This window comes from Anabas testudineus, chromosome 18 (genome assembly GCF_900324465.2).
Source record: "Anabas testudineus chromosome 18, fAnaTes1.2, whole genome shotgun sequence".
NCBI classification, from domain to species: Eukaryota; Metazoa; Chordata; class Actinopteri; order Anabantiformes; family Anabantidae; genus Anabas; species Anabas testudineus.
In genome coordinates, this window is record NC_046627.1 from 25,655,124 (window position 1) to 25,669,910 (window position 14,787).

A 14,787-nucleotide genomic window follows, 5' to 3' on the forward strand; every position below is an offset into this window, starting at 1 on the left:
TGCTCCAGATTATTTGGGATGTGCCAGAGGATAAGAGAGCATCTTGTGTGGCAAAAGGAAAGACAGAGGTGAGAGCTGATTGTATACGATACATGTATATGTGTAGTATCAACTCAACACGTGGATGTCAAATTATAAATTAAATTAGTTGTAATATCAAGTACTTCATTAATTCCTTTAATTCCTACAGCTGTAAGGAACCCACAGCCAGCACCAATGAATCCCTGTATGCAGACTGTAGACATTTAAAATAACTCACATTATTTACAGTCTTCTTTCTTCCAATAATCCTGTTAATAATGCTGCATGGAAACATTCAGTAATATCTTGGAAAGCACAACAACCACTGAAATGATGCTCAGTCCCTGCAGGATGGGGTTGCTCCACTGATAGTCATGGATGTTTCCACAGAGCACTGATAAGGGACTGGAGGGATGCAGGTGCGATTAAAATCTGCCAAATCCCAGTCATATTATAGTAATATTCATTCTTTATTTTAAGTATAATTTACTTGATTTAACTGGTATCAAACATGGGAAATGTGTTTATGGGCCTATATTTGCTCTCCAGCATGTGCGTGCATTTGTGTGTGTGTGTGTGTCACAACCCCATGCTGCTAGGCATGGATAGGAAGTTCTGGGACTTATGCCAAGATATCATCAAACGTGTGTGTGTGTGTGTGCGTGTATATATATGTGTGAGTACATGTCTTTCCATCTTTCTGTGTGTGTGTAGTATATGTAGAGACAGAAACAGTGTAAGAGAAGGTGTATGTGAAGTCACAGATGTCCAGTAACATTCGGTGGAAGATGATTAAATAGAGCGTACTGTACACTCAAGCTGTGCATCTTATTATGTGTGACCACAATAGGACATGAACCAAACTGCTTACAGTAAACTAACTCTGCACTAGCAGTACATTTGTTGAGTAATGTCTTACTTATTCATTGGATTTGACAGTTTCCTGGAAAGAACCAGTTTAAAAAAAGAGCTTCAGCATCAAAATGCAGCGTCTGGTATTACTCTAATGGTCTGTGTTCAACAATTCAGAAATAATGCCGTTGGCCCAGAAAAATGAGGTCAAAAGATAAACAAAGTAAACGGAAGGTCAGCGTTTTAAATGAAGGGAAGTACCATTAAGTTTTGACCTATTTTATACAATCTTCTTCAAGGCAGTTTTCTTCTTTCCACTGCGAGGTGGAGCGAGGTGAAAGAAGGATAAAAACAGGAAAGATATTTTTTTTTCCTGAGAAAACATTGATTATTAGATTACGTGTGAGTCAGAGGGATTAAAAAGAAGGAGGGGAGAGGGGGAAGGAAACAGGAAAGGAGAGAACAATCAGAGTGAGCGAGGGAGGATTGTTACGAGATAGAGAGAGAGAGAGGGAGTGTAGGAGAGAAGAGCTGGATGAAGATTAGAGACAAGACAACAGACTCAACAGGAAAGTGCCTTGAAGCTGACACAGAGAGACATGGTGTGTGTGTGTGTGTGTGTGTATGTGGCTCATGCAAAAAACTAGAGATTCAGAAGTACAAATCAGGACAAGTTATCATGGTTGTACAAACAGTGACTGCTATACACACAGGAAATCAGGGATGTCATAATAAAATATTTCACTTGACCTTAGTGCAGTCATAGCCTTCACCAAAAGCTGGAACAAAATATCATCAAGGTATCTGCCCAAACTTGACTTGGAATAGTTGCTGAGCACCACACTACCAGCATCGGGTGGATTAACCATCCACCTCATCACAGCCTTCAATTAATCTTAGATTAAATTTCCCAAAGCTCATTCGTGTGCCCACAGCTCTTCTTGACCAGAGTGAACTGTCCTCTCGTATAGTGCTCACAGTTTTTTATTTGAATTTGAATTCAGTATGTAAAACTGAAAGAACCCGTTAATAATAGATGTAATAGCTCAACGTAAATCCAGAACATGAACCACAACTTGAAGCTTTAACTTTTAATGTTTCCAAACTTAAAGCTACAGAACAAGGTGGTACCTGGAGTGAACACAGTACCAAGCAGTGCAACACTTTAAGCAGAAGGGGCTGTAGAGTTGGGTGACAAATCTCTCTTCATTTTTCACATTACACTCTAATTCGATTCACTTTTAATATGAAAATATAGATTGGTGCAGCTTTAAAAACAAATACAACAGCCTTTGTCTGAAATTTAAAAATCAACAAAACACAATGAACTCCTTTTATTTATATACTATAATAATATCCCTATGGCGTCGTGTCTAAACCCAAAATACAGTGGGAGAAGTCAGGGTGTGCAAAGCAAAGTTGGCAGAAAGGCACACATTTGTCTTTCTCTATAATGATCACAAAATAGCTCTTAGGAAGTGTCAGTTAGCGTGAAAGCTTTTAGATGGTTTGGTGGTCTTTCATTTCCACTGTGAGCGCTCCAGCCACTGAAGCTTTTAACATAAAAATAATTACACTTGATTAGAATCAGGAACATAATTGAATAGAATTGAATCAAAGAGAATAGAGCTATTCAGTCCACCCCATGCCATATTGTGAATGAAGCCTATTAGGATGAATGAGGTTCATTTGGGCCAATGAAGTAGCTAATCCCAAGATGATCCCATTGTTAGCAGCCTGAGCTCGCTTCCTCTCCCCCTGGCTCTCTGTCCGTCTCATGTGGAGCAGTACCACAATGAGGAGTGGTGTGTGGTGTCGGTGAGGCCTGGTTTGGTTGACATGATCTGGGCATCAGAGACGATCAGGTCCCCGGGGGGGGGGAGGAGGTGACTCAAGGAGCTCATCCAGGAAGACACGCAAAGACACACTCACACGCGCGCGCACTCCCAGACACACTTTGCTTACTAAGAACTGACTGCGTCATGGTTTCATGGTAACTGGGGAGGGATAATGGAGGCGTTTTTCCGTAACAGCTGTCCACAAAAAATATATAAAGAGTATTGATGGAAAGTAGGCTTCAACCATTACGTCATCTTCAGTTTAGTGCGTTTACATATAGACTTACAGAGGAGCAGAGAAATATGTTTTTGTGCAGTATTCATGCCTGACAAAAGTGGTCTCATCTTACAGGTTAATAAGGGTGGTCTCTGCTGGTAGCTGTGGAGGTCTCAAGTTTCTCTTCCAGCAGCCGGGGTCTCCAATTTCCAATCACAATAACTGAAGTGCCAACTGTTCTCTGAATCCAGCCCAACCTTTGTCCCGAACTTCAGTGTAGCTGATATGTGACATTTGCAAATTTGGGATCTAAAACTAATCTATAACAATGTTGGCACAAGCATTCATTTAATGTTATCCTTTTTCATAAACCAACAAAACGCTTTATTTCAGTTTCTAAAGTTCAACCTGGATGTGAAAGCTGCTGAAGCTAATCTTTATTTCTGGGCGTCTGTGTCCCCCTACAGGTGGACTGTCACAACTACATCCGGCTCCTTGAGTTTCTGGGAGACGGACGCATCTACGTGTGTGGAACCTATGCTTTTGACCCCCAGTGTGCCTTCCTGGTTAGTATACTGTTTATGTGTGTGTGTGTGTGTGTGTGTGTGTGTGTATGAGAGAGAGAGAGCTTTATGCTCCTGTTAGCGTATGTCCCTATATTTGTCCACTTCCTGTCTGAGGCTATTATGATCTGTCAAACCACAATACACACACACACACACACACTCAGACACATGATGTTATCCTCCCACTGTAGTCACATACAACTTTGTAGTCTTATTCAAACGTCAGTCACACACGTTTCCTGTAATTACTGGAAAAATGTTCACCCGACAAAAGCTTTTAGAGGACTTGTGACATTTTCCAGCAGGTACTTTGTGCACTAAAGAGCATAATTAGAGTCACTTCTAATGACATTTTAAGAAGCACGCACTAACCAAAAGACAATATTCAAAATGTCAAATTGAAACCAATATTTTTCTCTGTAATTCATTTGGAAGATGAATAATCAACATAATTGCTGTTATTCATTTAGCAATTTATTGTTGCCTTTGTGGTTCTAACCTCTGCTTTCATTTTCCTGCCATCCTGCAGGAGCTTTCCTCCTTCACCCTGGAGAAAACTGAAGATGGAGGCGTGAGGATGGAGACAGGGAAGGGCAAGTGCCCATTTGAGCCCAGTCAGCATTACACAGCTGTTATGGCAGGTAAGCAGCGCTGGACCATTAGCTGACTGATTGGTTGTTTCAGATCAGCAGGTCAATCAATAACCTGAGGTCTTATTTGTAGCTTGTTATAGTATTTCAATGTACACTCATTTAACAACACGTGGTTCCTCCTTTCTGTTTCTTTTCCTGCTTCTTCTTCGTGTGTTAGGTGGGATCCTGTACACAGCAGCCACCAGTAACTTCCTGGGAACACTCTTTGACATCTCCCGAGCAACAGGCACTGAGCAGGAGCGCATCCGAACTGAACGATCCATCAACTGGCTCAGTGGTGAGCCATACGTGCACGCATTTAAACACACTGGGAAACCCTCATATCCACACATGCTGACAGTCCAACACTTTCCCACAGTAATGAGTAAAGTTGTGTGTGTTTTTCAGACCCAGAGTTTGTCAGCTCAGCCTTCATAGAGCAGTCTGCAGACAGCAACCCAACTGGAGACGATGACAAGATCTACTTCTTCTTTACTGAGGTGGCAAAAGAGTATGACCTTTACACCAAAGTCAAAGTCCCCCGAGTGGCACGGGTCTGCAAGGTAACCCTTGACTGAGCGATTGATTCTTTATTTGCATTGCTTATGAGTTCCACTGGGCTTATCTTTGTCCTTGTGTTGATTCAGTCTGATGTTGGGGGGATGAAGACTCTGCAGCGACGGTGGACTACCTTCCTCAAGGCCCAGCTGGTATGTGAGGACAAACCCAGCGGTCAGCGCTACAACATCCTGACTGATGTTTTCACCATGCAGCACACACAAGGCGACCCCAGCAGCACACATTTCTATGGACTCTTTACGTCCCAGTGGTAAGATGAGGAACAAACAGGGGTGAAGTGAAAATCAGACCCTTCATATGATGTCTTGTTTGTTATGTGACTTTTCCCCCCTTTTTCTTGATATGAACCATTATTTTTTTTTAGGGAGCGTGAGGAGTTGTCAGCAGTGTGTGTCTTCAGTCTGTCTGACATCAGCAAAGTGCTGGACGGTCCATTTAAAGAGCTGAAGAAAAACTGTGAGAACTGGATCAATCCTGAACCTGTTCCCACACCAAGGCCTGGCCAGGTACTACATCATGTATTACCTCTTCAGCTCTACTCTCTGTACTGGACACAATTTTTCTCATGCTGCTATATCACTATTATCACACGTAACTTTTCTCCTCCCCCCCTCCACCACGCTTTAGTGTTTGAACACTGCGTTAAAGGCTGAGGGATTTGAGTCATCCCTGAAACTTCCAGACAAGGTGTTGACATTCGTGCGAGACCACCCTCTGATGGAGAACAGTGTTACTGCAGCTCCCCTGCTGGTCCGTAAAGGTATCAGCTACACCAAGTTGGCTGTGAACCAGAGGGGCAGCGGAGAGGAGACTAGAGGAGTGGTGCTGCACCTTGGAACAGGTGAGGTGATAAGGAGGAGATAAGATAAAGAGAGAGAGTAGAAGGAAATGAACTATGTTGGCCTAGTTTACTATGACATGAACTGAACTAAATGTTGTAAATCAAATAATAACATGAAGTTTTTCATACGCCGTGAAATGCATTGTTCACCAAATATGTTTATGTGTGTTGCAGATCGTGGTGAGCTCCACCAGGTGGAGGTAGTGAACCAGAACACCACCTTACTGCAGGAGATTCCTCTGTTCAGCCCACAGGAGCCTATCAATAATATATTATTGCACAAGGTAAAGGATATGAATCTTTACACACACACACACATCAGTTTTATTGCTCGGTGATTCTCTAATAGTTCTTTGTGTTTCCAGGGCCAGGCTCTGGTGGGCAGCCCTCTGTCTCTGGCTCGTGTCCAGGCTGAAGGCTGCGCTCTGTATCCAAACTGTGAGGTGTGTGCCAGAGCCAGAGGACTGGGCTGTGTGTGGGACACAGAAGAAGAAGCCTGCAGGAACACAGACGCAAAGTGAGTACTACTGGAATATCACACAGAACGGGACGATCTGCAGGAAGAAAAACCAAAGGCAGATCAGAGCTGAACTAGGCTAAGAAATGTCTTTGGTAACCATGTTCCTTGAAAGTATTATAATTTATTAGAACCACCAGCAAACTCCTTTAACTCTCAATGACTGAAGGACCATTTGAAAATATAGTTAGTACAGACTAATAAAATAAAAGACAGAAGTAGTAGTAGTTCTGTCTTGATTTTGTGTGTGTGTTTCCAGGCCTGGTCCAGATGATACAGTAGATGATGCCTTGAGAAAATGTAATATCCAGGAGGGTAAGTGCCCCATATGCATACTTGATAATGTAAATTTTATTTTATTTCAAATGTACAACTTCCGATGTCAGACCGTTACACTACTGCAAACAGAATAAACTGATACATACAGATATATAACTCTATGAGGTGCATGTCTTTTAAATATCTAACTCTCTGCTGTCTCCTGACTTGTTTTCTTCTACAGCACGTTGCTCTCCATCCATCAGGGAGCTGAGAGTTTACCTCGGCCTGCGCCTCCTGTTGCCATGCGTCCAGCTGTCTCCCAGGCCCTGTACCTGGGAGTATCCTCCCCACAGACACACCAGGCAGCACCACTCTGACCTGGGGGTGACCGTGACCGAGGAAAGCCTGGGAAAATACATCTGCACATGCCAGGTACACAAGCAGAGGCACAAGCAGAAGCTTGAGAGGAAGAAAATAGATCTGCTTAATATAAAGTAATGATGCCAGTCAGGAAATAGCATTTGAGCCCATTACCCATAGAAACAGACAAAACTAAGGCACTTGCTACTCAGTATCTCTCAAAGGAGTGGAGTCACCAAAAAATAAGTCTGTCTCCAGCGTCAGTGGGTGTGTGACTCCATAGCCACATCGTGAGCAGCTGCCCCTAGGAAAACAAGCTGCTTGTGCCTTATCTAAGGTCACCTTGACTCCGAGCTTTCCCTTCTTTGTACCACTACATAAACAAGGCACTTTGTTATTTGTATCAGTTATGCTAGCTATATTTTACACACAATTTATCTACACAAGCTAAACACTCTATATTCACAAGAAGGTCAAATATAAATCCAAACGTGCTGCCGACATATTAGACAGGAAATATGTTTTGGCGATTTAACAGTAGAACAAGGTGACTCATCAAAGAACTCTCTTTTTCCTCTATTCCAGGAGGTGGAACCAGGTGTCAGGGATCTGATCCCCTGCCGCAGAGCAGCCTATCATCTGACACTGACAGATCCTGAAGCAGGAGAAACCGCAGCGATGACTGGAAATCGCCATGTCCTGGCATTGTACATCTTCTTCTTCTGCGGCGGTGCAGCATTAGGTGCTTTCCTCTTGTACTTCATGAAACGGCGGCACACCAGTGGTTGCAAGGGGCATCGCTTGCCAGATAATTCTCTGTCTGAGAAAGGCCTGGGCTCCTCAGCCACTCCACAGTCTCCGAGCAGTGCCAGCTTGATGTCCGAGGGATTCCGGCTGACAGAAAAACGAAACGGGACAGCGACCACTAACACGACAACAACCCTACTCAGTAGCCAGGGTAATGGCAGTCACCATGGTAACAGTTACAGCGGCAACCTAATCCACTGCAATCCAAGCAATGGCAATGGGAACGCCTTGTATGCCAACTGCAACACAAGTAGCAGCGGGCTGCAGTTCGCTGAAATTTTAGCTCCAGAGATGTTGAATGGACGGACGGGGGAGAGGGAGAGGGAGTTGGGGGAAGGGGATGAAGTGGATAAGGAGCTAAGGGACGGGTTAGGGGAAGGGATGAAAGGACTAGAAGATGAGTTTGCCAGCTTACCCATGGTGAAATCAGCAGCACCACTTGCTCGGTGTGAAGAAAGTTCAATATGAAAAAGAAGGATGAACTAACTATTGATTGCACCATTTTTCATTCTCCACATAAACTGGGAAAATGTAAAATGGCCACTGTCAAATGCCTTTGAATGAGAGCTGTGGCATGAAGAGAGGCTACAGAGCTATACGAGAAGTATATAAGTTTATGTCTAAGCATGTGAAGTGTGAGATGTATGGAGAGAACTGCAAGACATGGGACACATTACAGTGTTGGGATAGACTATTTATTGTGAGTCACTCAGGATGAGAGCCACAGCTAAACAAATGTGTCAGATGTAAATAAAAAATGTAAATATATAAAATAAGCAGCCAGATGTTACTGTGGACATGAGTAAAGTGAGTGTGATATGGTGTAATTCAAAGACTCAAAGATGAAAAGTCTACACGCGTAGACACGGAAAAGCCATACTGTCGTTCTCTCTAACTTCTGTTGCTGTTCGTTCTCTCAATCTCTTCTCCTAATGGCACCGCAGAAAACACACTCGAGCGACACACCTCTATCTGTCACTCTCTGTTACTGTCTCTCTCTCTCACACCTCTCAAATCCCAGACCTTTATTGGTCCAGAAGCACCAAAGGACTGCTGAGCCATAGACTGCCCAGTCAGACTGCACTGATCGTGGGCTTCAAACAGAGAGATGTCACTGTCAGAGACTAAATAACCCTCGACTCTGTGCAGAAGGCCGACAGTGACCGTGACAGGGCTGTTCCTGCCTACACTGCCACTGTGTTGAAGAGGACGATAGGTCCAAAGCCACCTGTCAAATTAGCGTCAGTGTGGAAAAATGAAGATGCAAGAAACTGATACTTGTCACTGTTCACATCACTGAGTTAGAAGGTGGTGGATTTTTAAAGAACTGTATCCTTCATTTCAGCATCACAGAATGGACCTTGACCGACACAAAGCCACCATCACCTTATTTTGTGAGTGTGGATTTTAACATAAAATGTATTGTTTGTGTCACGTTGTTTTGTAATAAAGCTTTAAAAAGTTGCCGTTTAGCAGGTTTCACTATTTTGGATGGACTGAATCTCTAAGTACAAGTCTGCACGTTGTGTCTGTGCGACTTACAGGAATAACCAAATTAGCATTAACATGTCTTAAAGAGGAACTTATACCCTTTCTTTCCAAGAATTAGACCAAAAGACAGATATAACTCTCATGCCTCTATGGTAAATACTCTGTGACCCCACAGCCAGCAGATGATTAACTTAGCTGTACTGCAAACAAAGTAACAGCCATCCAGTTACTGTACAGAGTGCTATCCGCACCTCTAAAGCTCACAATTGACACATTATCGCTGTTTAACCATTACCACACAGTATTTGTGCTGAGCTTTCATGGGAACGATTTTTTATTAATTGTGTATTTTGTTTAATGATTAGTCATTCAGTTGCACATTTTGTATCCATAATAAGTTTTAATACTTTGGAAAACTAAACAAACTCGTTGCTTCGCCCGCTCTCTGTGGATGGTCTGGCAGTATGTCCTCGTCCGTCCTCTCAGTCGCTCAAAAATGAAAACAACAGAACAACAGTTCTCTCAGAGTTGATCATCAGCCGCACCTTCTATTGTCCTTTATCCTTCTTTGTAGTTTGAAGCTACTGTACAATGTGCAACTTTAGTTAGAGACTCTGAATCATTCCACTGCTCCTACCAGCTGTTCCTCTCCTGCTCTTATTCATCATGATCAAATGACATTAAGAAGCTCTAAAACTTACTAGTCAAGCCGGAATTGTTGAAATTGTACAGTTATTTTGATGATCAAGGTAACAAGTTGGAACAGATAACACACATCATGCAAATATTTTTTTTCAACAGTAACTCTGATATGGACTCTCTTTTGGCAAGAACTAAGTCTATTTGAGCTGTTGCACTCTGCATATATTAAATAAGTAATAAATTAATACTGGTATAAGAAGGAACTGTGATGTTATAGACCGTAACAACTATGAATGAGACTTATTTCACATATTCAATTGAAGTAATAAATGATACAGCATTGAAACCACAAAATACAACTTTTGGGAATGAAGTTAGCTGCAAAAAGAGACTCAAGAATCGATCCACATCACTTGACCCAGTTTTTTGTCTCTATGTGCTTTGCTATGCTCTGGTTTCTCAAACAGTCAGCCCCTCCCGACCTCCTTGTTCTGTTATTCTCCATTTGCTTATCTTTTCCTGCTCTCCCTACCAGTCACCTGCAGCTCATCCAGTGCAACCTGCTCCACTACAAACTGAAGTCAGCATTCACATCTCACCATAATGTTTGTGAACTGTCTAGCCTATTCAGGACGACCTGTCTGCCTTCTTAGGTTTTAAAATTTTAACCTGGTTATTTGGGCTCCCCATTGCACTCAGTTTAGTGTGTGTATGATGCCTGGCTATTTTTATTTATTCTGCTTGCCTCATGGTCATCTTCAGAACACAGCCTGTGTATTTTCAATTAAAACCTAGTTGACCACACTCCACAGTATCCGTGGCTTGCATTTGAGTCCACTATATGCCACACAGTGTTTAAATACACAGTTTGTGATAATATCTCGGCACTGCTGCCTGGCTGGTGATCAGAGAGCAGGCTTCAAATAAGCCTTTGACACCACCTCTTCCCAACATTCATTCATGTCATACATTAGTAGACAAATGAAAAAACACAGAGGCATTAGGTAAACATAACTCACTGTACCGTTCCTGTATGGAAGAGGAAATCGTCTAAATCATGACTTCAGCTCAATCATCAAGAATTTCAACTGGCTTTCTGTAGCCAAAAAGCCTGAAGTCCTCTTTATAGAGTTTGTACAGCTTCCTCCTGTCTTCAAGTGGAACTGTTTTGAACCAGTTCAACAGAGAGCCAACTGTAGTCATGTTATAATAGGAAGGAGGAAACTTAATGTCGTTCTCCAGCTTTAGGTGCCTTAGCAGCGCTTCAGCGTCCTCCTGAAGAGTCTCCTGATGCCCAACAAAATCATACCTGGGAAGAAAGACATTTTGTTTCCCATACTGTTGTAGGACATGAACATGATCTTTACGGTTTCACAAACTTACTGTATGAGGCAGGGGCGGCACAAGCGGTGCATCTGCCTCCAGTGGGCTTCAAAGGGCTTTTTCTCTGTCTGTGGATCCAGCAGGTACTGAATAAAGTTGTGAAATGAGGGACGCACATCTGACAGAAAAGCCTCGTCCACTGACCACGGTGGATTAGGCACGTTGCCATACACACGCAGAATGTTGCGGGCAAAGTTTTCATAGTAGTACTTATTGTGTCCCTGGAACTTGTCTCGGTAGGCGGAGATGAGACGGACAAATGGGTCCCGCACAAACAGGAACTTGGTGTAGTGCTTCAGCTTTGCCTGTGGTCAACAAATAAGTATACATCAAACCTCTGTCACACTAAACTTGTTCTGGCTGAAGTACTGTGTAATTGTACTATCTTAGTCTACATGAAGGTGCGATTTGATCAATGTCACTGTACAGACTCACCTTGATCTCTGCTCGTGGGAAGCTGCTCAGTAGTGTGATCTTGTCCGTTTCGTGGATGAAGTCTTTAGGTAAAGACAGGAGGTCAAGATGTAGCTTCTTCTGGTTGAGGACAAACATTACCCTTTTCCAATTGGTACATGCAACCTGTTGATAAAACCGAGACAATGTTAAGACATGCTGGTGGCATATTACTATATTTATAGGCACCACAATGCACTGACCCATTGTAAACTAAATGCTAATGTCAGCGTGTCAGGATGATGCTAAGTTGATATGATTATGTCCATATTGCAGAGTGTTGTGTGTTGTCTGTGTTCATGTCTATCCCACCTTGGGAATGTAACAGTAGATGATGCCATAATTGTCATCCACTATGAAGTTGTCGAACTCCTTCCGACTCATATCTTCTAAACTGTTCTTCCCCTCTAAAAATGCCTCCTTGTCACTGTCACAAATTTCTTGTATGTGCTGCTTTCTCAATTCTTGCATGTGAAGCACCTTTTCTGCAATGATGAGAAATGAAAGCAATAATACTTTTCTCTTAAGAAGAAACCATGTAAAGATGACAGCCACACTGATATACAGTAGCCAAACATTTCTCAGTTTCACCCCTTAACCTTGGATTTTGTTTTGCTTGCCTTGTTCCTCACTTGTAAGTCGCATTGGATAAAAGTGTCAAATGACTAAATGTAAATGTAAACCTACACTCAGCTAAAGGAATGAATTGTGTCAGGGACAATCAGAGTAGGCAATCAGAAAAAAACTGTTCTTAACAAGGAGTACATGTAGAGAAATGCACACACACACACACACACACACACACACACACACACACACACACACACACACACACACACACACACACACACACACACACACACTGCACCTCTCTTTTGCTGGTGAAAGGACAGCAATATGAGAAATGTGAATCCCAGGAATCCAAGGGTGTGCAGGCGTCTTCTGCATGCTGCCATGGGCTTCCAGTGAAAGTACACTGTGAGAAGTAAAACAAGTCTTGTTTAGTTTTCCATTTAGATACTGTACTGGTAAATCGTTTAAAAGCAGTTTTCAATAAAACTGTGATTATTAAACTCCACATTTAGATTGCAGTTGAAGTCAGAGTCTTCTGTTTCAGTGTTCTTCAAATGAAATCATGTCAACCAAACATATAAGTACTGTGTTAAACAAACTCTACTCTTCTAATGAAACAGCAGTAATTATTTAGTTCCTGTACCAAACCTTATATCACATACAATCAAGTCCATTACTCACCTTGCCAGTAAAGTTCTCTGAAAGAAGACGCGATAGTTTGAGAACAAACTGAATCTCGCTACAGCAGCATATCTTGACAGTGCTTTCAATCTACTGAGCTATTTCTGGGACAGGCTTTCAATACTCACTCTGCCGCATATTTGGATACAAACAGGAGACTAACTGGTTAGACTACTTCTAGTGTCACCTGGTCCCTGCAGACTTTTGTATGTGTTCACATTTTATTTGGACGATAAAGGTTATAAAACTAGTCAAAGTCAATAAGATAAGGTCACTATGAGCCTGTCGCAATAAGGGTGGAGTGCCTTTCACTCTCCTACAATAGCCAGATGTGTCATTGGATAAATGTTTGGTTCCTGTCACAGTAACTGCCTATTCAAACAACATATGCCAGGTACATGTGGGAATTTCTGGATCGAGATCCGGGCAGTACGCGATGGCAGGAGCACATGAGCAAATATAAGTTTGAGAACTGCATTTGGGCCTTTAAATTTTAACTTTTTAACTGTTCACATACGCCCTACACAAGATAAGGGGAACCTGAATATACGGCTCCTTTTGTTCAGCTCTTCTTGTTTCTGCTGCCCCCAAGTGGCCAAAGAAGAAGTTTTTTGCAACTGTAACTTCTGTGTTGTGATGTTAGGAATCTGTATTAAGCACGCCCTAATTTCCAATATGCAAGCTGAAGCTTCTCTTCGTTCCCCTAGATTAGACACAACACAAACAAACAAGTTGAGTGTTCAATGACTTTACGCTCCAACACCACTTCCCCGCATTAAAAAAAGGGGTTGTGCCTGTCATATTGATTTATTTGGGGAATATAGATAACTCCCACTAGATCGTACATTGCATCTATTGTCTCGTTTATGCTTATTTTATTTCATTTACGTTTTTCAGTTGTGAAGGGAAATGAAAGCAGAAGAATGAGGTGGTGCTCATTTCCTGTGAGAGACCATTACATCCGCCTGATCACTAGCAAATGATCCACCTGCAGAGGGCCCGTCCTCTTTGTGTCTCACTCTCTCTCAGCCAGCAGAGTCCCCTCACACCACACTCTTTGTTCTTTTCAGCTATTTTGCTTAAAGAGCTCACATTATGCAAAATCCACGTTTAATTTTTATCTCTGTAGGGACATTAACGAATAGATTCATGAAACAAGCACTGACTCCTCGTGACTTGCTTTTCATTGCAGAACCTTAACAATAATGAACCTTAATGAACCTTTTCTGGAAGTCACTGGATAAAGTTGGCTAAATCTTTGTAAAAGTTGTGTCCAAGAGGTGAAGACGGGGTTGATGAAGTCATCAACAAACAAAGAGACAATTTAAAGCTGGACTGTGGTGAAGCCAGTTGTGTGTGTCACCTGCTCTAACCAACTCTAAATCTTAACTCCTGTCTTTCCTGCAGTGAACTAGTGATTAACCACAGGCTCGTGTCACCATGTCTGTTATGTTAATCCCCCTCACTCTCACCCTCCCACTTTAACCACAGCATCTCACAACCGTTACAAAGTATTTAAATTTGATTAAAGCAAACCTAGCGGGCAGTTCCCCTTTTAGAGTGAACAACGGAATAAATCAATGTTCCCTGATTTTCCATTCTCATATTGTGGTTAATGGGGATTTTTTGCAAGTTGACAATGTCGTTGTTCGTTCACCATCACTATTGCTGGTCTTATTTTTCTTTCAGCTTTTCACTCCTGAGAGTCTGTTGGCACTTGTTTTTCATTTAAAACAATTTTAATTTTTGGTAAACGTATGTGCTATTGATCTTTGTATCTGATCAGTCACCAAGTCACAAAAGCATCTTTGGTCAAGAAGTTTCCTTTGAAATCACTTTGACAGAAAACAAATGCTCACGACCATACATTAACTTTTAATCAGTACTGTAGTATTGTTGGTATTTCCCTTTCTGCCAGCAAGGGACAGTGGGATTTTTAATATATTTTTTACTTTGGACATTTAAAGAAAACTTTCAGGTAACTGCTGGATTTTTTTGCCTCCTTCTATACAGGACTGAATAATGGTTGGTTTAATTTACTTGTTTGAAAAACATTTACAAACAGTTTGATGT

At 42.1% G+C, this 14,787-nt stretch overlaps 2 protein-coding genes across 2 annotated transcripts in view; one reads left to right on the plus strand and one right to left on the minus strand.

The window, feature by feature from the left end:
• The window catches only part of sema4f (sema domain, immunoglobulin domain (Ig), transmembrane domain (TM) and short cytoplasmic domain, (semaphorin) 4F), a 45,078-nt gene extending 36,123 nt beyond the window's left edge, over positions 1–8,955 (plus strand). The window contains exons 3-15 of the mRNA XM_026353008.1: positions 9–68; positions 3,396–3,494; positions 4,024–4,135; positions 4,305–4,424; positions 4,535–4,689; positions 4,774–4,955; positions 5,070–5,211; positions 5,333–5,546; positions 5,721–5,830; positions 5,912–6,063; positions 6,323–6,378; positions 6,566–6,756; positions 7,270–8,955. Of these exons, the coding sequence (XP_026208793.1) occupies positions 9–68; positions 3,396–3,494; positions 4,024–4,135; positions 4,305–4,424; positions 4,535–4,689; positions 4,774–4,955; positions 5,070–5,211; positions 5,333–5,546; positions 5,721–5,830; positions 5,912–6,063; positions 6,323–6,378; positions 6,566–6,756; positions 7,270–7,959 (2,283 nt within the window). The 3' untranslated portion in view covers positions 7,960–8,955. The remainder of the gene's footprint in view (positions 1–8; positions 69–3,395; positions 3,495–4,023; positions 4,136–4,304; positions 4,425–4,534; positions 4,690–4,773; positions 4,956–5,069; positions 5,212–5,332; positions 5,547–5,720; positions 5,831–5,911; positions 6,064–6,322; positions 6,379–6,565; positions 6,757–7,269) is intronic.
• Positions 8,956–9,052: 97 nt separating this feature from the next.
• LOC113157488 (carbohydrate sulfotransferase 12-like) lies at positions 9,053–14,420 on the minus strand. Its single transcript, XM_026353010.1, has 6 exons — positions 12,715–14,420; positions 12,329–12,436; positions 11,773–11,945; positions 11,443–11,586; positions 11,008–11,312; positions 9,053–10,933 (listed from the first exon to the last, which is right to left on the minus strand). Exons 2-6 carry the CDS (start codon positions 12,414–12,416, stop codon positions 10,693–10,695), a joined length of 951 nt encoding a protein of 316 aa, XP_026208795.1. The 5' UTR covers positions 12,417–12,436; positions 12,715–14,420; the 3' UTR covers positions 9,053–10,692.
• Positions 14,421–14,787: the final 367 nt, after the last annotated feature.

What these genes read in the sequence shown, in the direction of transcription:
- LOC113157488 (XM_026353010.1), bottom strand. Translation starts at nt 12,416, where the DNA reads ATGGCAGCATGCAGAAGACGCCTGCACACCCTTGGATTCCTGGGATTC. An exon ending in TCTACTGTTACATTCCCAAG is followed by an intron (nt 11,587 to 11,772) that starts GTGGGATAGACA and finishes TTTTATCAACAG; the next exon opens with GTTGCATGTACCAATTGGAA. An exon ending in TCCCACGAGCAGAGATCAAG is followed by an intron (nt 11,313 to 11,442) that starts GTGAGTCTGTAC and finishes TGTTGACCACAG; the next exon opens with GCAAAGCTGAAGCACTACAC.